This window comes from Anarrhichthys ocellatus, unplaced genomic scaffold, assembly GCF_004355925.1.
Source record: "Anarrhichthys ocellatus isolate YVR2014 unplaced genomic scaffold, GSC_Weel_1.0 scaffold3, whole genome shotgun sequence".
NCBI classification, from domain to species: domain Eukaryota; kingdom Metazoa; phylum Chordata; class Actinopteri; order Perciformes; family Anarhichadidae; genus Anarrhichthys; species Anarrhichthys ocellatus.
This window is the reverse complement of record NW_022280033.1, coordinates 16,160,894-16,186,942: the sequence shown is the minus strand read 5'-3', so window position 1 is coordinate 16,186,942 and position 26,049 is coordinate 16,160,894. Positions and strand designations below refer to the sequence as shown.

General features: G+C 41.1%; 4 protein-coding genes across 5 annotated transcripts in view; 2 read left to right on the top strand and 2 right to left on the bottom strand.

Annotated features, from left to right (window-relative positions):
• Window positions 1-579: 579 nt before the first annotated feature.
• On the top strand, window positions 580-4,287 carry dennd10 (DENN domain containing 10). 2 transcript variants are annotated; one of them, XM_031875899.1, is made up of 10 exons: window positions 580-730; window positions 816-871; window positions 1,148-1,344; window positions 1,458-1,537; window positions 1,632-1,780; window positions 2,045-2,156; window positions 2,265-2,365; window positions 2,485-2,592; window positions 2,700-2,794; window positions 2,888-4,287. In XM_031875899.1, exons 2-10 carry the CDS (start codon window positions 826-828, stop codon window positions 3,053-3,055), a joined length of 1,056 nt encoding a protein of 351 aa, XP_031731759.1. In that variant the 5' UTR covers window positions 580-730; window positions 816-825; the 3' UTR covers window positions 3,056-4,287. The 2 variants fall into 2 exon arrangements, with proteins under 2 accessions (XP_031731759.1, XP_031731765.1); XM_031875905.1 differs by having other exon boundaries at window positions 580-871.
• Window positions 4,037-7,353, bottom strand: sfxn4 (sideroflexin 4). The gene is made up of 14 exons (XM_031875920.1): window positions 7,177-7,353; window positions 6,966-7,031; window positions 6,825-6,881; window positions 6,705-6,731; window positions 6,368-6,422; window positions 6,082-6,107; window positions 5,947-6,000; window positions 5,787-5,849; window positions 5,491-5,559; window positions 5,307-5,397; window positions 4,956-5,071; window positions 4,789-4,874; window positions 4,593-4,710; window positions 4,037-4,517 (listed from the first exon to the last, which is right to left on the bottom strand). Exons 1-14 carry the CDS (start codon window positions 7,213-7,215, stop codon window positions 4,440-4,442), a joined length of 945 nt encoding a protein of 314 aa, XP_031731780.1. The 5' UTR covers window positions 7,216-7,353; the 3' UTR covers window positions 4,037-4,439.
• A 530-nt stretch (window positions 7,354-7,883) lies between these two features.
• prdx3 (peroxiredoxin 3) lies at window positions 7,884-15,479 on the top strand. The gene is made up of 7 exons (XM_031875931.1): window positions 7,884-7,960; window positions 10,255-10,351; window positions 10,925-11,066; window positions 11,327-11,462; window positions 11,670-11,773; window positions 14,291-14,456; window positions 14,600-15,479. The coding sequence occupies exons 1-7, from the start codon at window positions 7,925-7,927 to the stop codon at window positions 14,648-14,650; spliced, it is 732 nt and encodes a 243-aa protein (XP_031731791.1). The 5' UTR covers window positions 7,884-7,924; the 3' UTR covers window positions 14,651-15,479.
• A 1,389-nt stretch (window positions 15,480-16,868) lies between these two features.
• Window positions 16,869-26,049, bottom strand: part of tm9sf3 (transmembrane 9 superfamily member 3) — an 11,690-nt gene continuing 2,509 nt past the window's right edge. The window contains exons 4-15 of the mRNA XM_031875884.1: window positions 25,050-25,210; window positions 24,869-24,946; window positions 24,276-24,407; window positions 23,878-24,044; window positions 23,353-23,447; window positions 23,094-23,224; window positions 21,661-21,800; window positions 20,817-20,885; window positions 20,580-20,726; window positions 20,171-20,254; window positions 19,977-20,053; window positions 16,869-18,529 (exon numbers count right to left, since the gene is read on the bottom strand). Coding sequence (XP_031731744.1) covers window positions 18,462-18,529; window positions 19,977-20,053; window positions 20,171-20,254; window positions 20,580-20,726; window positions 20,817-20,885; window positions 21,661-21,800; window positions 23,094-23,224; window positions 23,353-23,447; window positions 23,878-24,044; window positions 24,276-24,407; window positions 24,869-24,946; window positions 25,050-25,210 — 1,349 coding nt within the window. The 3' untranslated portion in view covers window positions 16,869-18,461. The remainder of the gene's footprint in view (window positions 18,530-19,976; window positions 20,054-20,170; window positions 20,255-20,579; window positions 20,727-20,816; window positions 20,886-21,660; window positions 21,801-23,093; window positions 23,225-23,352; window positions 23,448-23,877; window positions 24,045-24,275; window positions 24,408-24,868; window positions 24,947-25,049; window positions 25,211-26,049) is intronic.

Sequence of the window (26,049 nt, the reverse complement as noted above, 5' to 3'; positions counted from 1 at the left end):
TTAAAACGTTTCAAATTAATAAAGTGTGTTAAATAAGGTATTGAGAACTGTAACCTCACAAAACCTACTAAACCGGGGGTTTCTACAAACCTGGCAGCTCTGGGTGTATAAAGGTCCCGTATGCGCTCCACTAGTGGTGTGGTCAGGTAACCCTCGTTAAATAGGATCTTTGTCAAACTAAGTAGGGTTCATACCATAGACTCAACTGTATATAAAGGTTTATATGAAACTTCATATTAGAGTCAGTATCATATCAACAGATACTTAATATAAAATGATCAGACTGAAAGAAAACATGATCAGGACATTGCTGATTTTGTCTGAGTCTGTTTCATTCAAATAATAAATGATTATAACATTACCAACATATAGATAGATTACTATGTTATTGTAGCCAGCGCACATGTATCTGTTGATTTACATCAGAAGTGTAGGCAGCACCATTTATTTTCATTTGGCGAGGTATTTTTAAGTCTCGTATAGTCGTATACTTTCAAGAACCCTGAACGCACCATTACGTCTGAAGTATCGCGAGCTATATGATTGGTTGTCAGCAGCATGCCTCCTCCCGCACAATCCTCCAGTCCCGGAAGAAGGAAGAGGTTTCTCAAAAGGGAAAACAGTCTGTTGACAGCAGAAATCACACCCAGGCCACTGAAAAGTTTTGACACATGTTCTGTCTTATTAAATCCGTCTAGCGTCACATTTGGACTGAGCGGGAGCTCTCAAGGTACTCTACGGTTGAATGAGCGTCCACAGATAGTCGGTGCTTGGCGTGTCATGTGCAGTTAATTTGTGACTCTGAACTCTTTCAGGTTATGGAACATGGCAGCAACTGAAACGCAGTTTATGTTAAGCGTCGGATTAATCGGTAAGTTTCCGTTCACAGGTCGTTTCTTGCCGCTCGGTTGGGATTTTGACGCCTCAGTAATATACGTGTAGGAGAATCACGTGATATCCGTGTGACCCAAAAGTGTCTCATCAGCAGTGCTCCAGGTCCCGCCTTGGTTCACGGTTCCTGCCTTTTAGGCGTTCCTAACAGAACCCCAGAGAACCCTGTCCGATGTGATGTTATATGTCTGTCCATCTTCTAATAGGTGATCATGTATGATGTCCCCTTTTGGTTTATTCCCCCCCCCCTGCCCAGAGAAAGATGTGAATGGAGACACACTGTGGGTGTGGTGCTTTCCCTCTGTGGGCTCAGACCTGAGGAAAGTCCTGCTCAGCAAGTGCTGTCTGACTCAGGACGGCCGGGATTTCCACACCTTTGTGTTTGGTCAGTTCTGTCGCACCTGGTACTACATCACAACCGTGGAGGTGCAGGAACCTACAGCACTAAACAAGGTACGACGTGCAGAGACTCTGCTGTTATTATGACAAGGAACAACGAGAGTGCAGCATTTCTGTCTAATACTCAAATTCATGAGTTCTATTTTTGTCTCTGTTATCTCTTCAAGGTGACTCATTTTTCAATAGTTGTTACAGCAAAAGACTTCAACCCTGAGAAGTATGCTGCACTCAGTAGAATACTCTGCAGGTACAGTGTTCAGCTCAAATGAAACTGCTTGTGCACTTTTCCTCTAAGAGGGTTTTATTTCTATTTGAGTGTTGTATTTTTGTCTATTATCCAGGATGTACATCAAACATGGCAGTCCAGTGAAGATGATGGAGGCGTATGTCACTGTCCTCACTAAAGGAATTTGCCAGAGTGATGAAAACGGCTCGTTTCTAATTAAGGATTATGATGTTCGGAATGCGTACTTGGCTGGTTCAGTCAAAGGTAAGATGTCGTTAAACAGCAAAACTGACCCGCAGTGAGTTAGGTATGTCCTTTTGGTGACATAAGCAAGTCCTACAAGGGTGTTATTAAAGATATGTATATGTTTTATCACTTGTTTACAGTGATTAACTGCAAGCTAATACTGAAAAAATACTGAACTGAAATTCATTGTGGTTCATAAAAATTCACTTGAAACACAATCTAGATTCCTTAAGAGTAAAAGTGGGTCATCCGGTTTACTCCCATGTATCTCTATCTATATAGATGTGGTGTCCCAGTTTGGTATGGAGACCATCATCCTGTATACCGCTCTCATGCTGAAGAAGAGAATCATCGTCCATCACCCTCGGATTGAAGTGTTGTTGGAGTTTACGAGGTGCATTGAACACTTCAAATTCCAAATATTTGCGTTGAAACTTGAATCAACCCTCCGTTGTGGAGAATATTGTCATCTGTTGGCAACTCTTTGTCCGTTTCCCCTCAGAGTTCTGCCGACTCTGACGTGGCACAGGAAAGACTGGTCCATCCTGCACCCGTACGTGCACCTGACTGATACTGAAGTAGAGGATCTCAAGAAATGCCCCGGTGAGGCTGCCTCCTGGTTTGTTTACTCTGATGTCTCCTCCTCAGCCACCCGTCTGCACTGTGATCTCATGGTGGGGACATTAATTATTTATGCACCAATATGTTCGTTCCCTCCGCAGGCTATGTAGCAGGTTTTGTAGATCCGGAGGTGAGCAACAGATCGGATTTGTTTGATGTGTATGTGAACCTCCCAGACGGCGTCATCACGGTATCCCAGAGTGCCAAAGGTACCGTATGTTCAAAGAGCGAGAGCAGTATGTTTCCAAGAGAGCTTTGATTCGTGAGAGCGTAGGACAACATTTCCCTCAGACTCATGCTAAGTATCCCACCACAGAGTCCATGGCGATGGGGAAGTTGCACAAGGACATCGGCCACCTTATTGTCCAGTCTGCAGAGGATGCTGAGCGGTCCGATAGTCAGGTCATCAAGGTGAGAGCATCCGTAGAGCAGTTTTCAATCAACAATTGTAAAAAAAAAAATGTATTCCTGAATCTAACATGACAACCACACATCAATTCACAGGATATTTCTGTCAAGACCAAAGAGATCCTTGCCAACTTGGTGGCCCTGGCTGACAAATGTGAAGACTGTAAAATCACACTGGAAGGTTTAAAGCTGCATCATTTCCCTCCGGCAACGGAGAACTTCCTCTTTCATTTGGCAGCTGCCGAGCAGCTCTTACGGATATGAACCTGTTTCCAGACACCGTGCTGCAGGAGGACGTTGCTGTATGGACTCCAGCTGTGTTGCTCTGTGTATGTTGGGATGATTACTGTTGTCTGGAAGGCTTGTGCACCCTCTCACCACTTTCATGAGTGTGTGCTCGAGGCACTTTCTCACAGTAATCTTCACGTGGGGTTGGAATCTTGAGCTCTATTTTTTGTCTTAAAAAAAACAATGAGCCACACTGCTGCACCGGCTGACATGTTGCTTCATTCCATGGCCACTGTGGGTCATTGAGTCAGTTCTGCTGCCATCAATTCTCACAGCAGCAACAAATGTGTATTAATCCGCAGCTGAAAATAGTACCCAGCAAATGCACTGTTGGAGATTACGTTTGTGAAAAATGACTGCCCAGCTGTTTTTAGAAATGAAAGTATATATTAGTGTTTTGTCTTTTAAGTCTAGCCACAGACAGACAGACAGACAGACTAACTTGCTGTTGATTGGAGTCTTTTCATTGGATTTGGTGACAGTCAGAGAAATATCCGATGATGCGAGCTTTGTCCTTTAACATCAGGCGACAGTATTTGTCTCTCACTGTGAAATGGAGACAAATAAGCTGGTACTTTTTCAGCTGCTACATCTCAGTGCTTTCCAGATGTAAGCTCCCACTCCACTTACATCAGACATACAGATGTCCACCCCACCAATATATATATATACACACAGCAACAGCAGCTGAAATGACTCAGATGTAACGAGCAGCTGTTATTAATGAGATTGTCGATAGAAACTGCATCATACGTGGTTATCGGATCACAACTGCAAGAGACACAAGGTGTGTTTTTTTTTAACAAAGTCTTGTTTTGTATTTTACTAAAGACTTAAATAAAAGGATGTAAGTTGTAAGAGGCTTTTTCAAACTGTTTTATAAAAAGGTGATGGATACAAAAAAAGCTGTTCATCAATCTAATCAAACAATAATCGGTGCTTCCATGTCCACGTTGATTTAGATTTTTATTGTCGTACTGTTTATTAATTGATGTGTAATTAGCGCTGTTTTGCAGCAGAGTACATTTTCAACCACATTGCCAAACGGATGGTTTTGAGCCTCAGTATTTCAGATAAGACCGAGTGCAATACATAGCCGATGTAATGTAATATGTAACTTTGAAAACTAAATGTATTTTCATGAATTGATGTAATATTTTGTATCTATGGAAACATGTAATATTCCAGCTAATTAAATTGACTATCAAAAAGTATCTTCCTTCCTGTTTTTAATATTTTGTGTGAAAACTGGGAGAAAAGGCTGCATTGTGTTCCATGTATGGTACATCTTCAACAACACGACTTTAAAGAAGACCTTTTATCATCATAACATCCAGTGATAGAAACGTGAAACTGCTCCTCAGAGTCCTCTATGGTAGTAGAAGTGTCCACCGTCCGCGGCCGCCTGCAGCTGCTCCTCCACAATTTCCTTCCTTATCTGTAAAACAAGGTCAGCGTCAGCGGAGTTCATCATAAGGAAAACATTGCAGCACGGCAGCATCGTGAATCTCACCGTTCCCAGCTGTGGGAAGAGACTGAACGAGACGGGGATCATCAAGCCCAGAACAAAGGTGACACCTATGTGACGGACTGGAGCGGCCAGCAGAGAGTTCCTCTGGAAAAGTCTTGTTCTGAAAAGGAAAAATCTTATTTGGTGAAGTCTGACGATTTAACGGCGTAAAGTAGAGCTACATGTAAAAGTGACCGACCTCTTTAAGAGCAAAACCAGGAGATTAGGAACGGCAGCGGTTGTACCAAACAGAACCGCTCTCGACAAAGCAGTTTCCCTCACAGCCTGAACAAAAAGAATAACACGATGTGCAACACTGCTGCTTTTCAATGAGAAGACTCATTTCTGTCCATTTTGCTCTTGTACCTTGTCTCCCGCTGCTTTAGAGAGGCCGACAGGGTTTCCATTGGAATCAAAGAGTTGGATCCCAGTTTCTGACTCCTCACTTCTGACGGTATACACATTGAAGAAGGCCAGAGCAGCTGGAGAGAGTCACACAACATCTTAGTTAAAATGAATAAAGAGTCCTACCTGTTATTACTGGATCCACACCAGCTGACTCACTACTACATCAAAAGAAAATAAGCAAACAATGTAGCATTTTGTGTCTAGCTTGGTGTGACATCTGACATTCAGATGAAGATCAAGTATTTTGATGTATGATATACTGCAATACTGCTTATGATGCAGTATTTAAATTTAGAGAGAAATACTTACCTGAGAATGGGATTGGTAGTATCGACCTAAAGAAAGTCTGGATCGGTGCGCTTCTTACGCCAAGTCGGTTAATGAAAATTTGAGGAAGGGCCTGAAATACAAGATAGGGGAAATTTAGAAGCAACTTTTTTTAAGTCTACTTGAAACATTACAATTAACATGGCACACAATCAGGTTCACACACCCCTGCACATGTTGCATAGGAAACTGTTCCAGCGATCAACAGAAGCTGTTTCAAAGACGCCGTCTTCCTCTGGTGGTGAGAGATAAAGACAATGAAGAGAAGCAGAAACAGAGGGAGGACAGACTGAGGGGGAATCAAGGAGATATACAGTATATACTATATAGATATATACTTTTTTAGACATGCTTTACTATGACTTCTTTCAATATGCGATACTATTACTTTTTATGACTTCTTTCGACATGTTATATATGTATATACATATACACACACACACGGATATACATATATATTACCTGCTCTGAAGAAGAATTTCTGTTTGCATAGTTGAACCCAGCACTGTAACTCTGCAGCAAAAACTGAAATAATGCATTTTTTTTTTTTTTAAATCATTTATGTATATTGTGTTACAGCCACATTTATTTATTTTAAAATACGATGACCATATCGCCATACCTGCCAAAACAGAGCGGGTTTGACGCTGCTGTGTGGCAAAAAGCTGGCAACCACCTGAAAAAGACGTTTGTTTTTTGTTTCACAACATCATGAAGAACCAAGCGTCAGTTTAGATTTACAGGATGATGAACGTACCAGAGGTGCTGATATCGGAAACAGTGCTGCAAAGAAAAATGACAGAAGTGACGGCATCAGCATTTTTGTGAAACGATTGCATAGTAATAATATACATGGTGGTACACTGTATATGCGCAATATACAATAACTGTATTTCACATGTTTAAAGACTTGATTTACTGCCATTATAGTTTCTATACGAACAGTTTTAACACTTGTTGATGTTACATGATAGTTCCTAAGTTAACTTTAATAATGGATGGAAACTTTTTAGAAATTTGTAAAAGCCTGGATGTGATTGTACCTGCAGGGCGGAAAACTAGTGGAAGAACAGCGCCGGAGTCGGCGTGGACAGACGACTGTAAACACAGAGCAGACATCAAGCCTTCTCACAACAAGCAGCACATTAAACTCCTTCAAATCACAACATCTGGACACATACAACACATTGATATTGAAAGCCGATATCTGACTCATATCTACACAACAATATCAAACTCTGTTAGTTGAACACACTTTCTTATTGCTGCGGTGGATGTTAATGCAGAAATGTAAAAGTGAATTCTGATTTATTCACAGACGAGTTCTCTGTTCTTTGCTTTCAGTGTCATTTATCTGTTTTTGTTTCCTGCAAGACTTACAAGTGAGAGGGTCAGTGCGTGTCCATCCTAGAGCAAGAAACAGAACAAAGGGCTTTAGATAAAGCTGTGGCAGGTTCATAAACATGACTGACTGATTAAGATTCTTAAACATAATCCCACCTTTTCATTTGGTTTCTGTCCACTTCCAAGAAGACTGTGGGCGTTTTGTATTTCAGCCTGAGGAGAGCAGTGTCACCAGTTAACCGGTTAAACGTCACATATATCTTCTACTCAGCTCAGCATCACTGTAGTGCTACTCACATCAGAGGAAAGCAGGGAAGTTGGATCAAGGAGATTAACCCAGATCTGTAGTCGACTGAGGAGAGACTGTAAAGGAGCAAAGGAACACTTGACCACATATTAAAAATATCTACAAGATACAAACACAATTTCATTGCAACTGGTTGACTATAATAAATCCTCATCACTGGCGATGCTCTGCATGTCAAGACCCTGCTGTGTGCACACGTACCTGTCCCTGGCTTTTCCAATACAACAGATTGGGATCCATTAGAACAACGAGAACACTTACTTCTCATACATTAAGTAACTTACAATAACACTACCACAGTACACATTTTACCAGCATGTATTTCGTGCTTTTGAGGTCAAGTTCTATTTACAATCTGCTTCCGCCTTCAACCACGTGTTCAGCTGTGGGCGGGTGTGTGCTACTTTCAGGGGTATCGGAAATATAGGAATTTATAAATTCTATGATCAAGTTGTCGTTGTGTTGATTGGACGGAGAGTACATGGGCCACGTTCACAGCGTAGACTGTAGTTGATGCTAAGCGTATGGATACAGTCTGAGGTTAGCTTTTAGTTGATTTAGAGAAAAATAATCAACAAAACATATTTAAAAGACTCAAGATGTTCAAGATATAATTATCAGCGTGTTATTTTTCCATTGCTCGCAAAATTAACGTGTTTTTTTCTCCATACTTCAATCTCGATTCAAAAATATATTTTATCACTTGAGGAGTTCCCAAGCACATGAAGGCAGCATGATAACCTCATTTATTTTGTTTTTAAGGCAACATTTGTACCAGTAACTGTCTTTGACTACTGTTTTGGTGCAGAATATCACACACGTGAGTCATTTTACACTTTGCTAGTATATACTAAAATATATATTTTTTTCCAGAGGACAGGTTTGCGTCGAGCTCGTGCGTAAATGACGCAATGACCTGGTAAATCTGCCCCCTCTGACACAAACCAAAATGGCTGCCACCATCGGAAGACTACTCAGGACCTCTGTAAGTGTAACTTCATGCAGCATAACGTGTGACACCGACACGCTTTCTCCTTAACTTGGTGTTTCGTTATCAGTAATTAACTCGTGTCGATAGCAGCTAATGATGAATAATCCACCTCTGCACCGAGGCGCTGTCGCGTCCTGTGTGTCGCACATTTAATCCACAGGACCAACTGACACAGTGGTGACAAACCTCTGGTCCGCGGCCGCTGTTTTGGACCAATACGGGTTATCAATCATTAGTGATTCAGGCTATTTGTAAGGGTTTCCGTCTAAACTGCTGACGAAACAACGGAAAGTAGCTTTGCCTGGTAGTTTACTCACTAATGGTATATTAATCTCATTAATTCATAACAGTGTAGAATACCTATAGTTTTAGGATTTTTTTTTTTAATCTGCTGTTTCAAATTACATTGTTATCATTTCATACAATGGACCTCACTGCACATTGTACTGTGTCATAGTGGGCAAATCACCAGTTAATTAATGACATTAATTACTGCTGTTTCTGTTCTTGTTTTGTAAAAATCTGTTTATTGATTTTATACTTAAACGATGCATATAAGAACTCTGCCCAAATACATTATAGAGGATTATATGAAATATAATTGAAAAAAGAAATTATTTAAGAAAGGATTAAAGGCAACACTTTATGTTAACAATTAACCATAAAAAAAGGAAAATCAAAACATGAAAATACAATACTTTAAAAAAAAAAAAAAAAAGATCACACATAATGGAAATCACGGCTGCATCGCCTTTTCTGGAGGATAGCCCACTTAGCTACGGTAGCTTTGGTCTATTTATCTGTCAATCGCTCATCATCAGAAATGTATAAAGTACACGCCAAAGACAAATGCCCATATAAAGAGGAGCTTTCAAGGAGTGATATATTATAAAAGTGAAGTTGGTTAATGATCCTTGTACATTAAGATAACCTTTACAGCCTGCCACCCACTAACATCACTGATGTTGACACACATCTGGTGTTTGATGTTAGTGCCTACTACCTTTGTGTCTGACATATACTGCATTTTGTGTTCTGAATCTTATTCACTGTGTAGTGTTCTGTGCAGGTTTAGCACTTCTTTTGAACACTTCCACCAAACCGCCAGTAGATGGCACTGTTACCCTCCAAAAATGGCAGGTTTGGTTCTTTTGAAACGTTACAGTAAGCCATGCCTGGTAGTGAGCAGCACACATGCATCTAATATGTTTCTGTTGATGATTTTATGATTAAATATATCCTTGAAAGTACACACCTAAATGGAATGCCACCATGAGTAATAGTTTTAATTCTAACTGTACCATGTCTGCTTTAACATGTGAAATAAAGCCTCCATGGCATGTGTGCGTCCTCCTTCAGTAGGCATGTCTTTCTGTCATAAGGAAAACTGCAGGTTGGCTCTGTTGCTCTTAACACCTACGCTTTTCCTGCTATGACCAGTCGAAAATGCCCGCTAAGTAAGTGATCTTTTTAAAACGCAATGTTAGCTCAATGATGAACTAAAATTATTATCTTCAAATGAAAGAAATCATAATTAACTTCTAGAAAGAGAGCACGCTAGTTGACTGACCTGTCAACCCTCAACAGAAACAGTGTCATTTTATGTATTTTCCTCACACCCACTGTCTTTATCTTTTACTCTACAGCATGAGAGCCACATCACACTTGCAGACTACAGTAGTGTGCTTGTCTTCACTGCTGTTAGTAACAGTAATTAGTCACAGCAGGTATTCTGCCCAGCAGATGGAAAACCACCTGCTGTGATGTAACGTTTTGGGTGGAGGTCACAAGAGCTCCGAGGGTGATTTTGAAACCCAGTGCAGCTTCAGTTTTATTCTAGTTTTTTTGACAATTTTTTACCCTTTTCTTATTATTTTCTTGAACATATTTAAAATAAAAAGTATGACTTTTCTTGCCTGAAGTTGGTTCACGTCGGCGTGACAGTCAAACCTGCTGACGTAAAACTGTTGTGTGCTCTGCACGAGGATCAATGAGGCTTTAGTTAGCCAACGCAATGTTCACTTACTAACGTTACATTAGAATGAAATGATGTAACGTGATTAAAACTTTATCAACTCCTCCGCACTATTTCTGCCTGAGTCACGTCAGATAGATTTTTATTGCTAATGGTGGTTGTTGAACAATGAAGACAACAACTCCCATGATCCCCAGCTACTTCATGATGTCATCAAAGTTCATCTGTTATTGTTTTGATGAAGAGACGCCAAGCAGCAGATATTACATGCTGTGTGTTTAAGACCTTTGAATTGGTGTCTTTTATTTTGAAGGCAAAGGTTGCAGCAGGAGGATTAAAAGTCACAGCAGCCGGTCAACATGGAAGAATCCTCACCGCTCCGTCACTCCAGAGCACCTGTTTCTCTACCAGTACGTACAAAACCAACGTCGGACAATATACAGTTGAATTTTGTGAACAATGAATTGGTTGACTTAGATAATAATCTGTAACAATTTTGATAATGGTATTTATTAGACCATGGGATTATTTGTTAACTGAGAAAATAGTTGGCAGATCTGGATGTGGTTGTAAAAGTTCAACATCAGATATAGCTGAGCCATAACATCACAATATTATACATATATTTTGTGTTACAATCAAGCAACTACATCGCATGTAAAATATAAAAATGGAGGTTTAGGGCAATGAACTGAAAACACTTAACATATACAACACAAGTTTTGGTCGATGGTGTTTGTAGTTGATATTATATAATCATATTCATCATAATTTAATTCTACTGAAGGTATGATGCAGTTTACATAGATTGTGCAGTGGGTCATGTTGTTTGCATCTCACAACCTTTTCAACATCCCTGTAAATAGCTCCCATGTTCCATTCAAGTTATCTTCCCTTTAGCAGTAAAGTGAGACTGTCCATAGAGGTCTAGAGTAACCTTGGTCGTATGCATGCATGAACGGCGTTTGTGCTCACTATATCAGGCCCTTCCTGGTGGAGCCCTGCTGTCACTCAGCCTGCTCCGGCCTTCAAGGCCACAGCTGTCCACAATGGGGAGTTCAAGGAGATGAGCCTCGCTGATTTCAAGGGCAAATACCTGGTCCTCTTCTTCTATCCACTGGATTTGTGAGTATTTGTGACGTGCACAAAGACGACAACATGACGGCTCTCCCTACCTCTGATTGAATGCACATTGAGTAATCTAAGATTCTTAAATACCTCGACTGATGACCAGTAGAGTTTTGGTCTGGTAACACAGGCCCTCGCCCTCCTGTCTCTGTTGAATGAAAATGATTCAAATGCTCATCCGTCCTCTGCGGATGAGCAGATTGTGATTGGGTCGGTAAATGTTTCACTCACAGAGCCTTTTATTTCCCTTATTGCAGCACCTTTGTGTGTCCAACGGAGATCATCTCATTCAGCGACAAGGCCAGTGAGTTCCACGACATCAACTGTGAGGTGGTGGGCGTGTCTGTGGACTCTCACTTCACCCACCTGGCATGGATCAACACGCCTCGCAAGGTTCTCTACCTCATTTAAATATTTACAACAAACCCATGGTGCAAAGTTCATCTCTGTTACTTTTTTGTTAAATTCATCCTTTGATGTGTCTTTAGTAAATGACTGCCCTGCGGATACTGTATGTCTGAAACACGTTATGGTCAACAGTATGAGCAGCAGTCGTGTCAGTGTTGATCTAACAGGTGTTGTTTCATGCTGTTTTCTCAGACTGGAGGCTTGGGCCACATCCACATCCCCCTCCTGTCTGACCTCACCAAACAGATCTCTAGAGACTATGGGGTGCTGCTGGAGGGTCCAGGCATTGCACTTAGGTACGTTCATGATGTGCTCTACGTGAGCTATTCACAACTAACATTACAGGACATGGAAACGGCACAATTTTACAAAACGAAGTCCGATTGTATGGATGTCTATGAGAAAATGACTCCACTTCTCACTTGTTTTATTACCTCAGTAAACATTGTGAACATGAGTTTATCCTCTCAATCTCTAGTTTCAAGTTTTCTTCAATACAACATGATGTTCACTTAGTAAATTATGGTCCATTTCGAGACAAATGGACCATAACGCAGAGTATGCTTTAGGGCGGGCTCACTGCTGCCGATACCAGAGCCGTATACGTCACTCCTCTGCATTCCAGATATGGTAACTTCTGTTCACCGGTTGCAAAAAGCCAATATGGCAACAGCCATAATCCAAGATGGCGAAATTGCCAATCTCGAGGCTTCAAAACATCAGTCCACAAACCAATGTGAGACGTCACGATGACTACGTCCACTTCTTATATACAGTCTGTGGATTATTGTGGTTTACTATGAAGGCAAAGCTATGTGAAAATCCTCGAGCACAAATAAGATCCACACGCGGGACCTCTACATGCCCGGGACTTCTACATACCCGCAGATTTTGACGTTGATTTGCCGTCATACTTAACTCACTTTCATCTGCCACTGCTGATGATGGACCTTTAGATAGTCTTGGTATGTACCTATACGGTGTTGGCCACGTATACTTACCGACAGCATTTTGTGAATTTGCACAATGTCACAGTGTATTAATACTCACATCCACGCCGTTGATACTGAAATAGTCTGTTTTTGTCTGTTTTACCTTTATTTACAGTGCATCCGGAAAGTATTCACAGCGCTTCACTTTTTCCACATTTTGTTATGTTACAGCCTTATTCCAAAATGGATTAAATTCATTATTTTCCTCAACATTCTATACACATCAACCCATAATGACAAAGTGAAAACTGTTTTTTGCAAATTTTTGCAAATCTATTAAAAATAAAGAACGAAAACATAACATGTACATAAGTATTCACAGCCTTTGCTCAATACTTTGTTGAAGCACCTTTGGCAGCAATTACAGCCTCAAGTCTTCTTGGGTATGATTCCACAAGCTTGGCACACCTATATTTCTGGGCAGTTTCTCCCATTCTTCTTTGCAGAACCTCTCAAGTTCCATCAGGTTGGATGGGGAGCGTCGGTGCACAGCCATTTTCAGATCTCTCCAGAGATGTTCAATCGGGTTCAAGTCAGGGCTCTGGCTGGGCCACTCGAGGACATTCACAGAGTTGTCCCGAAGCCACTCCTTTGTTATCTTGGCTGTGTGCTTCGGGTCGTTGTCCTGTTGGAAGATGAACCGTCGCCCCAGTCTGAGGTCCAGAGCGCTCTGGAGCATGTTTTCATCGAGGATGTCTCTGTACGTTGCTGCATTCATCTTTCCCTCAATCCTGACTAGTCTCCCAGTTCCTCCCGCTGAAAAACATCCCCACAGCATGATGCTGCCACCACCATGCTTCACTGTAGGGATGGTATTGGCCAGGTGATGAGCAGTGCCTGGTTTCCTCCAGACATGACGCTTGGCATTCAGGCCAAAGAGTTCAATCTTTGTTTCATCAGACCAGAGAATTTTGTTTCTCATGGTCTGAGAGTCCTTCAGGTGCCTTTTTGCAAACTCCAGGCGGGCAGTCATGTGCTTTTACTGAGGAGTGGCCTCCGTCTGGCCACTCTACCAAACAGGCCTGATTTGTGGAGTGCTGCAGAGATGGTTGTCCTTCTGGAAGGTTCTCCTCTCTTCATAGAACAACACTGGAGCTCTGTCAGAGTGACCATCGGGTTCCTGGTCACCTCCCTGACTAAGGCCCTTCTCCCCCGATCGCTCAGTCTGGCTGGGCGGCCAACTCTAGGAAGAGTCCTGGTGGTTCCAAACTTCTTCCATTTCCGGATGATGGAGGCCACTGTGCTCATTGGGACTTTCAATGCTGCAGAAATTTTTCTGTACCCTTCGCCAGATCTGTGCCTCGATACAATTCTGTCTCGGAGGTCTACAGATAATTCCTTGGACTTCATGGCTTGGTTTATGCTCTGATATGCACTGTCAACTGTGGTACCTTATATAGGCAGGTGTGTGCCTTTCTAAATCATGTCCAATCAACTGAATTTAGCACAAGTGGGCTCCAATCAAGTTGTAGAAACATCTCAAGGATGATCAGTGGAAACAGGATGCACCTGAGCTACATTTTGAGTGTCATGGCAAAGGCTGTGAATACTTATGTACATGTTATGTTTTCGTTCTTTATTTTTAATAGATTTGCAAAAAACAGTTTTCACTTTGTCATTATGGGTTGATGTGTATAGAATGTTGAGGAAAATAATGAATTTAATCCATTTTGGAATAAGGCTGTAACATAACAAAATGTGGAAAAAGTGAAGCGCTGTGAATACTTTCTGGATGCACTGTATTTACTGTAGATAACTTCATAACTGTTTTCTAGAATGATGCTTGTTAATTGCTGATTTTCATACGTTATTGTCCTTCAGGGGCCTGTTTCTCATTGATCCAAACGGTTTGGTGAGACACATGAGTGTGAACGACCTTCCAGTCGGTCGTTGTGTTGAAGAGACGCTTCGTTTGGTTAAGGCGTTCCAGTTTGTGGAGACCCACGGTGAGGTGTGTCCGGCCAGCTGGACCCCCAAGTCCCCAACGGTGAGTTCTTTCAACCTCTGATCTGACAAACACTACTGGTATGTCCTTTTCAACCAGTTCAGTACTGAGAATGAAGCGTTGCTGTTCAGTATTCTGGAAGTGGAAGTAGTTTTAGTAGTTTATTCTGTCTGTTTGCTTTTCAGATCAAACCAACCCCAGAAGGATCCAAGGAGTACTTTGAAAAAGTCAACTGAAGAAGAAGTTCACAACTCGTACATCTAGAAATATAGTTTATACATTGTATTTACTCATTTACAGCTGAATGCACTAATAAATCAATTATTTGTAAATGGTAGCACTTTGTTTTGATTGATCCAGATAATGGATGAACTGTATGGTCAATGTGACTGTAAAACACATGAAAGTGCGTAATTTACGGTAAGGACATGTGACATTTAATTATTTTATAATTATATAGCATGTCGAAAAAAATCTTTAAAAAGTCATAGTAAAGTATTATTGAAAAAAGTATGATTTGTTAAAAAATGTAATAAAAAGTCATAGTACTATTACTTCTTTATTGCATTTACAATTACTTTTCTATGACATACAATACTAGGATATTTTTGCTGACGTATATTTTTTTTAGAAATTTTTGACTGACTAAAAATTGGTATTTTTAAATAAATTGTATATATTATACACTAGTACTCTTTTATGGCATAAAATACTATATTTTCATGACATTTGTATAACTCTTTCATAGCATACTATACACAATATTTCTTACGACATACTTGACATAGTATATTATGAAAGTTTCATGGCATTCTAATCTGAAAAGAATATCAAAGTATGGAAACAATATTTTGTCTCGGCTCTCGTCCCAGAGGCGGCTGAGCTGCTTTATCACAAGCCTGTTAATTTACACATTCAAGCATCTTTCTCTCAGTGATTCTTCACCAACTGTCCTTTTCTGTAATAAACAGTTCAGAGTGTGTTGCTTTTAGCCCGGAGTATGACCATCTTCTTCATATTTGTGTAATATTATGCAACTATTATAACGACCGTGCACTTCGCTTTGATTGGTCGGTAGGTGGTGCTTTTTTCTACGAGTTGATCTTCTCTCGAACATAACCTGCTCCACAATAAGTTACCATGGTGATACCTACCAAGGCAAGAAGTGAACCTCTGCAGTCGGGCTGAAAACCCAGTTTAACTCAAATTATCTCGTTAAACCCAAATCCTGCTTCGTAGTGCAGGTCCCCGATGATGATCGAGAGCCTGTGTGTTTAGCTTTCGCTAAGTTCTCATCCACAAGTGTTAATTTCCTTTGACGAAACAGTTGGAAATGTGTAACAAAATCAAAACAGAACGCCATGTTCCTTAATACAATCATCTAGTTTTCACCTTGCATCACTCGGGTGAATTTTGCCGCTGGGTTGTTTGATTATTCACCCCAAACAGATGCTAACTAGCTGTACTGACATTGGGATACGGATACCGCAACCACGTGTTTGAGGCGGTGGCACAGATGGGTGTCAAATGAATACCTGCTGAGGTCAGCGATGACATCAACGTACATTACTATTTTTTAGAATTACTAACGCTGCAGTGTAGAAACTCACTTTAAATTGGCGTTGGAGCTCATTTTCAACAAATCCAACAATGAATGTCTTCGATGTTCGCTATCCATTTACCCGCGTTAACAGGAGCCGTTAGCTCTGTCTACGTGTTGCTTATAAATGGTGTTGCTGACCGGGCATATATGCAACAGTGCTGATCTCTGAGGCCACGCACAATTCAATATCACGACATTTACCCCATTCTAGTATGATGGAGATCTGTGCTGTCTGGACAGCAACCAAAATAATGATTAGAGTATCGTGTGAGTGTAATAAATGCGTAGATTACCCTTTGTGCACTTGGTTAGTATTGTAGTTACAATTTTACTGTTCTATCTCCAAAAGTATGAAAGTCATGAAGACAGTTTTTGCATAATCTTTTATATCTTAACACAAAATAAATAAATTTTACTCCTCACATTTACTGCACCCCTGTTAATGTTTGTGATGGCCTGAACTGTGCCAACATACCATCATATACTATAAGTAATGTAACTCTTTTAACACGTAGATTTTGCTTTGGTGTCTGGCAGCTAGCAGGACACCATTGGTGCATATTTGAACTAAATCCGAGCAAAAGGTTTAAACATGAATTTAAGTAGCATCATCTCTCGAGTGCTTTTGTTCTGAACTATTAAATACCATCATTTTTCTGCATTCAATATTTTTTTATTGCAACCATCATCAAAATTAATTGTGTTTTGTTCTACCTCAGGTGAGGATTTGTGCCCGTAATAACAATGCCCCCACCCACCCATGACATCCCATTCTGCCCACGTACACGGAACATGATGTAATAATTCAGTTCAAAACATTTATCTTCAAGATCAAAACCACACTTAATAACCCCTGTACATAAACATGTTTATTTTCTCTTTTTACAGCAAGTTATTATGCAGGTTCAAAATGTCTAATCAGACATTGGTACACAACATGAGGTGCCAAAATCAACTTCAGTGGGGGGGAAACTAGAAATAAGAAGAAAAAAATAAAAAGGCATTGCCACTTCTCATACAAGTAGGGTACATACTGTATTTACACAAAATGGAGAAAAGCGTTTGAAACACTCCGCAGCACTGTGTGGTTATGAAAACATCTAGTTTTTAAGTGGACATAAACTTCACTTTGTACAGTATGTTTGCGGAAACAATGCAATCGCCTTATTCCTTCTGACATTCACAAATTATGATTTAGGTTAGGCAACTGAAAGAACATGAGGAAAATGGCTTACCAGAAGATGTAGAGCCTTTTAAAGCTTTAAATAATATATAAAATCAAAAGAAGAGAGTCCATAAGCAGGCTTACTAGTCGTCAAAAATGTACCTTTTACATTTTGAGACTGAAAAAAAAAAAAAAAGAAAAGAAAAAAAAACTGACAGCGCTGACTGAAGTGGATTTTGATGAGCAGATGGTTTGGTGAAAACTTCATGCAATTTCAGGCAAGATGTAACAGCGCCACCAGCCCCTTCCCCAAGCACCAAACAAAGAAAAGAAAAAATACATTTTTTTTGTTTGTTTATAACTAAATGATTCATTTAAAAAAAAAAAAAAAAAAAAAAAAAAAAAAAAAACACCCTGTAGTAAATCTGTACAACGAAAATACATTTGGGATCTACATCTAAAGGTACAATGAGGTTATATACACTCCCACCCATCCATATATTATCTTTACAAGTAGACTTCATTCAAACCCAAACATTAAGAAAACCCCAACTAAACGGGGAAATTGGATCACATCCAACATCCATTTAAAAATCGGTTCTTACTGTACCTCGACCGCTGATCAGTCTCTTTGTTCTTGTCTGTACAGTAAACTACAGCAGGACTAAAACCTCCCTCAACATCTGGATGGATTGCTACTGTAATAGGGAATTTAGAATCGTCAAAACGGGGGAATGGTTCTTGCGTGAGATTTTTTTGCAGTGGAAGTAAATCAGAAACAAACGACTGTACTGTGGACTAACGATATTTCGAGTGAGTTCAAGAATACAAAATAGAAATCAGGTCAGAACGTTGGCATGAACCCAACTCTCCAATATTCTGACCCAGTAGAACAAAGGCTTTCAATACACTTAGGCCTCTTCACTGAAGAGAGCTACACTATTCCATCGATAAACATTTATGTTCTCTGGTCTCAGGTGGGACTGGGTCGGAAAAGAGAAGCCACGTCAGCCTTTTAAACGTTGCCCTAATGTCTGTCTGAAAGCAACTGATAACAACAGTACCTTGTGTTTGATATCTCTTCCGCAGATTTGCTCTTGTTCTTAGATGCTGCGTTGAAATTCATTCGGAAAAAAAGGGAAAAAAATACATTGTACAAAGTGAGATTCTCACAATCTCTTCGCAGGAAAGAAAAGTAATAAAGAATGACTTGTGCCTGCCGTCCTTCAGGATACTCGTAGGCAAATCCATTTAGATCCCCGCGTTGCTACTTTGCCTTTTAGTCAATTTTCACGTTTGTGTAGATCTTCCTCACAAAGGCACTTGTTCCCACGTATCCCACGGCACCTGGAAAACAAATGTGGTCGGTCAGTTTCCTTTAGGTGGCTGCAAGTTATCCCTCTACTCTCATGTTGCAGGTGAATCCATCACAGGATAAAATGATTACCGGTGAAGGTATCCAATAAAAAGGTTTGAGCAAAAGAAAGCACATCCTTTGTCCACAAAATGAGCACCAGACCCCCGACAGACCCAGAAGGCATCCTGTAGGAGCTACTGCGGATAGAGGAAGCTCCACAAAAGGAGCGAGGTTCCAGCCTCGACTTATTACTCTTCACGCTGAAGGATTAGTTTGGCTTTCAGCTGCCGAGGGAACGCTGCTTCACTGCACTTGGAGCAGAAGAACCAGTGTGGTTCGCGCACAGATTTGTTCCTACGTGAACTCGTATTATTCATTCCTATTTAGAATTTCCGTCTGTGGCCGGTTGCAGGAGTCATAAAATCTTAATACAACTGAATCTGAATGAATTTCTGCGAGTTGGAATATGTCACTGAAATAAACTAAAAGAAAATGAATATTCTGTTCAGTGTTTGCAAGTTGCTGTCCGGGGGATGAGCCTGCATTGTATATACTGTGCATTTTTGTTGTTTTATCCTCTATATTCTGATATTTAATTTGTCCTACTCTGTTATTTTATTGTATATATTGTGCATTTTTTAATACTTAATATTTTTGGTTACTCTGTTACTTTGCTTCTTGGTATGTCTTGCTGCTGTAACATACAAATTTCCCCCTGGGGATGAATAAAGTACATATCTATCCATCTATCTATCTGACAGGTTAACACCACCTGCTGTGTAATATTCTTACATCTTTCTCCACGACTGTCCCTTTGATAACCTCCCATCCAAATCATGGGCTGCTGCTTCGCTTTAGCATCCGACTTCAGGTCAAACCCTCCCTCCGCTCTCTCCCAGCAGGACGCTGCTCTAAAGACACATCGTTGTTTCAGGTCCTCTGACTGTTAACGCTTACTTTTGTTCTGTCTGTTGCCGTCTGACAACCGTGTGAAGCTCTTCTTTTTAACCTTTGGGAACTCGACAGCCCAAGAGTTGTATTTATCACTTTGGTGAATACACACTCAGGCCACCGTAGGCTCCTCTGTACTCTTTGAAAGGGACTGGTTTTCAGTTGGTTGCAATCTGCAACCTCAGCGCCAGATAGCACTCCATCGTACACACTGGTCCTGAGAGATATGGATACTTAAACGTCTCTGCATGAGGCCCACTCTTTAGGAAATGGCAACAACTTATTCAAGAGCTCTGCCTCTTTGCTAATTAGTCACATTTATTTGTTTCACATTCACTAGAAACTCTACTGAATGACGTCTAATGAATTTCTGACAGTATACTCCAAGTATCTGGTACTGCAACTACGCATTTTTTTCATGAAGCCGTGAGTCTCTTTAGTTCAGGATGGTCCTACAGCATTCAAACAAGTAGCAGCGGGACTCACCACACATGATTCCTAGGGAAGTGCTGAACACGGCCATGTAGCCAAAGTAGAAGGACGTTTGGAACAGGCCGTACATCCTGAAATGAATGCAGCATGTCAGCAAAGCAATAGAGTTCTATATTCTATGAGTTTTAGATTTGTTGCCCATTATGAGACTTGTGTAGGTATGTGGTTAACAAAGTCTAAAAACTTACTTAGTTTTGAAGAAGTAGTAGTAAAAGGAGTACATGTAAACATAAACAGCAGTGGATGCTGCAGAGAGGAAGCTGGTCCACTGCCTAGAACAGAGAAGGTGAATCAACAGAGATTTTACCAGAAGCATAAGTCACTTTTTGAATCATTAATAACTCTGAATGTTTAGGGACTGAGGCAGGTGAACAGAGACAAAGAGACTCTTTTACACCACTAAGCTATACGGCCTTCTTCACACAGGAAGTATTCCCAGGGGACCATGTCAGGTCTGTTCAGTGTTTGCAAGTTGCTGTCCGGGGGATGAGCCTGCATTGTATATACTGTGCATTTTTGTTGTTTTATCCTCTATATTCTGATATTTAATTTGTCCTACTCTGTATAAGAATAAGGACAACACGTGAACACACTCACCATCTGTAGTCCTCAGCGTTGAGCAGGAAGTACGTACACACGATGGTCACACACACGGTCACGATGCACAGGATAACCAGGACCAGCATCATGAAGCCGTACACATAGTAGATTTTGTAGGCCCAAAAGGACGTGAAGATGAAGTACCTGAAGACCAACGAGGACATAAAACGTGTCAGCGGCTGCAAAGATCCTCTCACAGGGAACAAAGCCCTCAGTATTACAGCCCGGACTTACATTTCAATGAAGATGGAGCCGAATGGAAGGATTCCTCCGAGGCAGACGATGACGGCTGGCTCCATGAACCTGACACACAAGGTTCAACATATGAATGTGACTGTACACACTGAACTCTGTACACAACTGGTCACATCCACACACCCCCCCCCCCTGCAGGCACAGTGTACATGACTTATTGCGTTCTGAGAAGGAAAAAGGAGACGCAGCAGATCGGAAAAATTCTAGCAAAGTCCGACGATGGACAAAAGTCACATCTACCATTTCCTGTTGGCAGCTGCCCACAGAGCTTGACAGCTTGGCAAATGTTAATACACTCAGTCTATTGCTTTGATGTTTTTCATTCCTGAATGAGTTTGTGGAGACAGTAATGCCATTTTCCACTTGTGCAACACAGGAACACAGGCCCTACAACACTTAGTATTCGTTTCATGCTTTAAGAACAACTTCCATCAGTCATTACACGGTTTCCACTACGATAAACACACTGGATGCCATGTTTGGATGCACAGATGCTGCACAGTAGTACACAAGATGATTACTAAATACACATCAAGTACGTATTCAATTCATTCATCTTGTAAAAAGCACCTAAATTAGCTGGTTATTTCTGTTTTTTTCTCTGTTCCACGTCATTGTGAATTAATATCCTTTTGATAAAAGAAAATAAGCAACTTTAAGACGTTATATTCGCTTCTGGTTATTTGTGACAGGTATATATGTGACATTTTTGTACATGTACTATGAGGACTTCAACTGTCTCCGACTCTGCTCCAGACAAATTGCTAAACATGTACCAGGCTGGGAGACTAAACTGACCCTGCCTGTGTCGAGCCACACTTACCATTTCTTCTCGGGGATGGGTCGCGGCACGGCGTTCACTCGGCAGGGGAAGTTTGGCTGGCCGGACAGATTCCTCCCGAGAATTGTTCCCACGAGGTTCAGCGGCAGAATGACAAAGAAGCAGATACTGCAGACAGCAACCTGCACAAAACAAACAGGATTAATATGCTATTGGCTGGTTCAACTTCCAGGGCGATTTCAGAGCCCCCCCCCTCGTTTATCTCAATTGTCCTTTGACCATGTCCCGGTGAATGTTTCCTTTTAGCTCAATGGCATTTAATACACTGTTGGAATCGTTTTAAGAGGTGCTGGATCTCTAACCTGACCCGCCAGATGGTTTGTTACACAGAAGAATCATCTGCAGGTGATGAACCACCTGTCAATCAAACTCTTGCTGTCAATCAAAAGATATTTTCCATCAAGAAAAGCCATCAGTGGCGATCTTTGCTCTTCCTTCAATGAAGAAATACTGCCCACTTCTGATATAAATCATGCTATAGCATTATCTATGCTAACCTCTTTTGGAGCTGCCATTGTTGTTTAGAACGAACAGTCGCCGCTCTGTCTCACAGGACGCTGAAACGCATTACTGGAAGCCTGACGTGGTGGATTTTGTGTGATACGTGATCCTGCGATTGTCGCTTGATTTCTTGACATCCTGAGAATCCAGCTGTCATTTAAGGTAAGATTGACAGATAATCTCCAAAACCTGATCCAGAGATACAAATGCCCAAACACTAGTGCTCATAGAATCAGATGAATAACAAATATATCCAGGCTTGTGGTTATTAAAAGAAGACTTAGGTTTTATCGGAAAAATCTACAACTGCCCCAGGTCTGTTCCCGTCTGTTAAAATAACACGTTTGACTGATGCAGTTTGAACTTGGCTTTTTCGTGATTTGACTTCAAGATGGTTACTCGACACTTAAGATTGATGTTATGTTGCACTGACAGACACATAACTGTTGAGTGTCGAGCCCCAAAACAGCTGTTTGCAATTAAGTAAGTGACGAGTTTCTCTGGAAAGCATTCACCTTTTTTCCTTTTTACTGTTCCGTTTGGAAATGTTGGCACTTAATGCAGAAATAAACTCATCAGAACTGAGAAACTGCATTGAGTCAGCGTCATGTGGAATGCGTTTTGTAGGCTGTGATCTGATTTTAATGTTCTTTCAGATGAGGCGTAGCATAGTTTTCTGGCCATAAAAAATATTTTTCAAAAACCTGCAGCATGTGAGATGCAGCGTAAACACGCGTGACCGAATACTTTCTACACTATTCTTATTACTTCAGCCGTCTATCAGCTCCACGACTGATGAACTCTACATCACATAACTTCCACCACAGTGCAGCGCAGCCACACCGCTGTTGACTCAAGACGATGTTCTTCATAATTCTGTGGTTTTTAGGGATGTGCGACTGTGGCAAACCCACCATGGTGCCAAATGGGATGGCTCTGGAGGCGTGGTAGTAGATAGCGATGAAGTTGATGAAGAAGGCAGTCCCGCACACCATGGCTGGGATGAGGAAGGCCCCAATGAACATTTGCTTGATCCATCTTCTGCCTGTAATATTCAGACAAATCAAACAGCATCGTGTGAGACATTTACGATTTTGAAAGGAAATACAGCCAGTCGCCCATATACAGAGAAGAGAGAATGAGATATATGGACAGCGTATTTTTTTTTATTACCTCCTTGTTTTGCATACAAGCTTCCTCCGAAGTAGCCATTGACAGGGGAGGTGGCAGCGTACACGAAAATGGCTGTGCTCAGCATGGATCCTCTCCTGCAGAGAGAAATGAAGTGAGTGGAGCCCTGTGACGTCCGGTACACCGTCAGTGTTTGGGCTTTATTCCCCTGAAACTCTTATTTCATAGTCATCGTGTTTTCCTACACCGACGTCTAATCATATGTTTTAACCTACAATTCAATAGAGAACTTAGATTTCACCAGACATTACCCAAAGAAAAACACATGAACAGGACTCTTCATACACTTAGGCGTCATAAAAGCATTACCTATAAAGACCCAATAATTCTGTGTTTTTCGAGGGAGGAGAACGAAACATATTTGATAAGGTAATCATCAATAGACTCAGAGCTCAACAAGTCTACATTTTTTACGATTTGGATTGGAAATGGAAGCTGGTAGCTGACCCTAAACCCACAGTTACAACAATAAAGTTAAAACCAGGCAGTTAAACGCCAACCACTCACTCTGTGTACAGGTCCTCCACCATAGCAACGACGATGACGATGAAGGAGACGGAGAAGATCTGGCAGCCGGAGCCGATGAGCGAAGAGAAGATCAGCGGATGGCTTGATGGCCGAAACACATCACCATGTACCTGCTTCCACCCGTATTCATCTCCCAGGTCTCTGTCCTGATGGTGCACAGCGAGGAAAGGGAAAACAAGAAGACATTTATTTCAAAAAAAAAAAAAAAAAGTTGTTGCACAAAATAAACTCACACCATCCATCACTTGAACTCAAGCACAAAAAAAAGGAGGGAAAAAGACTTGAAACAGAATTAAAAGGCAAACGAACATTTTAAGAAAATAATGATGACAAAACGTGCTCTAGCGCAAACTGCTGAGTCAATAAAAAAAACGTACCATGTCATCCATTTCCTCCTCTTTGCTGTATCTGGCGTAATCCTTTCTGAGTGTTCGCATCAAAATCATGGACACCAGACCCACCAAGAAAATGACCATCATGAAGGAGTTGAAGATGGAGAACCAGTGAATCTAAAAGTAGAATGAATAAAATCCAGAGTTATTCTAGTTAGTAACCATGTCATAAAGTATTTACTTCAAATATTAAAAGCCTCAAAAATCAAATGAACTATTGTGTTGTGTGAAAACATTTGAAGTAAAAACTTGCTAAATGCATTACTAAGGATATTTAAATCACATAAACACTAGTTTGTAACATCCATGTCCTCAGATTGACTGTACAAGTCGGGGCAGGAAATCCTCTGGCTCTGGCAGCTGGTGTGGATTACAAACTTCCTTTTAAAAGAGAGCCCAGCTGGAGTTCAGCCCCAATGGCAGGTACAGTCAAATAGTCACCAGACCGGTCAATTACATTTTATTTATCAAAATACGAGGCTCAACTCGTACCTTCTGAAAGGTCATACGCAACTGTGCCGTTACAACAAGCCACTGGCACAAACCTCTGAACACCAGACGCATAATATTCAGCTCACCCTGTGCTGAAAGAAGGACGGATCAAGGTACTTGTCAAATCGGTCTTCAAACTTCACATCCGACTTCTTCCACTTCACCTGTTGTTGGGAAAGGTTTACATGTTTACATGAGCAGAACCCCATGAGACTACGAGGCGTGAGCGCATACAAAGCACCAACGAGTGGACCATTCAGTACTCACAGAGTAGGACATTGCAATTCTTGTGTTTGGCACAAGTCGGACTTTGCCTTCACTGGTCAGATTAACGTCAACAATTCGGTTGCCGTTGAAGCCGATCTCCAGTTTCTTATACGTCCACAGGTAATGATCTTCTCCGTTTTCATCCGCCTCACCAACGATACCTTTAAGAAATTAACAAACATTGAATTAGAGAACTGCTCATTAAAAAAAGTGGTCAAACAGTAAACAATGAGCCTCTGGTTGTAGAAAACTAATAATCAGGCTGTGTAAAAGCCAAAGAAAGGTCACTTGCTAGCTGCTACACTGCTCATTAACTTTGTAACAATCATCTGTAGCATTCAGTCTTTAGGCTTCAGCTGTTAACAGAGTTTGTCCCTGCTGGCCACCGTAAACAATCTCCGACTCTGAGCTAATCACTTTGATGCAGTCGCTCTGAATATATTCCCGGCGGGCTGCCCGTTATTCTAGGTCTGCACACTGCGTACCGCACATTTATCCTTCCGTTTCTCCACTGCATGGAAACACAACAAATAATTTCAATATTAATCTAGACCACGTCACACTTAGTGAGTACCACACAGTTTCTGATTAAAGCCGGCATTGTTTTTAGTCTAGTTTACCAAACTTGGGCAGGTGAGCTGAATCAAACTTGAGACACTGTAGTTCATGTGATTAACTACAGATCTGCTGCTCCAGGCTTTGTGTGGAATAACCCTGACCAAACATCATTGTTTCAGACATGATAAGCGCACCGGCTCCGTAACCACGTCGGCAAACCGGACATGAGGTTAAAGTCTATATTTATTCATTGTGATTAAGGCATGAGTACGTACGACACAAACGTGGAGAATTGTCTCAGCAAATGCCGGCGCCCCACCCACTACCAACAACATTATGCTTGAGCAACTGTAGGAGCGGCCCCACTGTACCACGTATGTCAGTGGTCGATATCTCACACACACACACACACACACACACACACACACACACACACACACAC

Excerpts from the sequence above, each read along its gene's own strand:
- dennd10 (XM_031875899.1), top strand. The coding sequence starts at position 826 with ATGGCAGCAACTGAAACGCAGTTTATGTTAAGCGTCGGATTAATCG. Across the intron at positions 872-1,147 it reads GTTAAGCGTCGGATTAATCG|AGAAAGATGTGAATGGAGAC; the intron begins GTAAGTTTCCGT and ends CCCCCTGCCCAG. Across the intron at positions 1,345-1,457 it reads AACCTACAGCACTAAACAAG|GTGACTCATTTTTCAATAGT; the intron begins GTACGACGTGCA and ends TATCTCTTCAAG.
- sfxn4 (XM_031875920.1), bottom strand. The coding sequence starts at position 7,215 with ATGGATCCCAATCTGTTGTATTGGAAAAGCCAGGGACAG. Across the intron at positions 6,732-6,824 it reads GACAGAAACCAAATGAAAAG|GATGGACACGCACTGACCCT; the intron begins GTGGGATTATGT and ends TTCTTGCTCTAG. Across the intron at positions 5,560-5,786 it reads GAAATTCTTCTTCAGAGCAG|AGGAAGACGGCGTCTTTGAA; the intron begins GTAATATATATG and ends TCTCACCACCAG.
- prdx3 (XM_031875931.1), top strand. The coding sequence starts at position 7,925 with ATGGCTGCCACCATCGGAAGACTACTCAGGACCTCT. Across the intron at positions 11,067-11,326 it reads TTCTTCTATCCACTGGATTT|CACCTTTGTGTGTCCAACGG; the intron begins GTGAGTATTTGT and ends CCCTTATTGCAG. Across the intron at positions 14,457-14,599 it reads GGACCCCCAAGTCCCCAACG|ATCAAACCAACCCCAGAAGG; the intron begins GTGAGTTCTTTC and ends TTTGCTTTTCAG.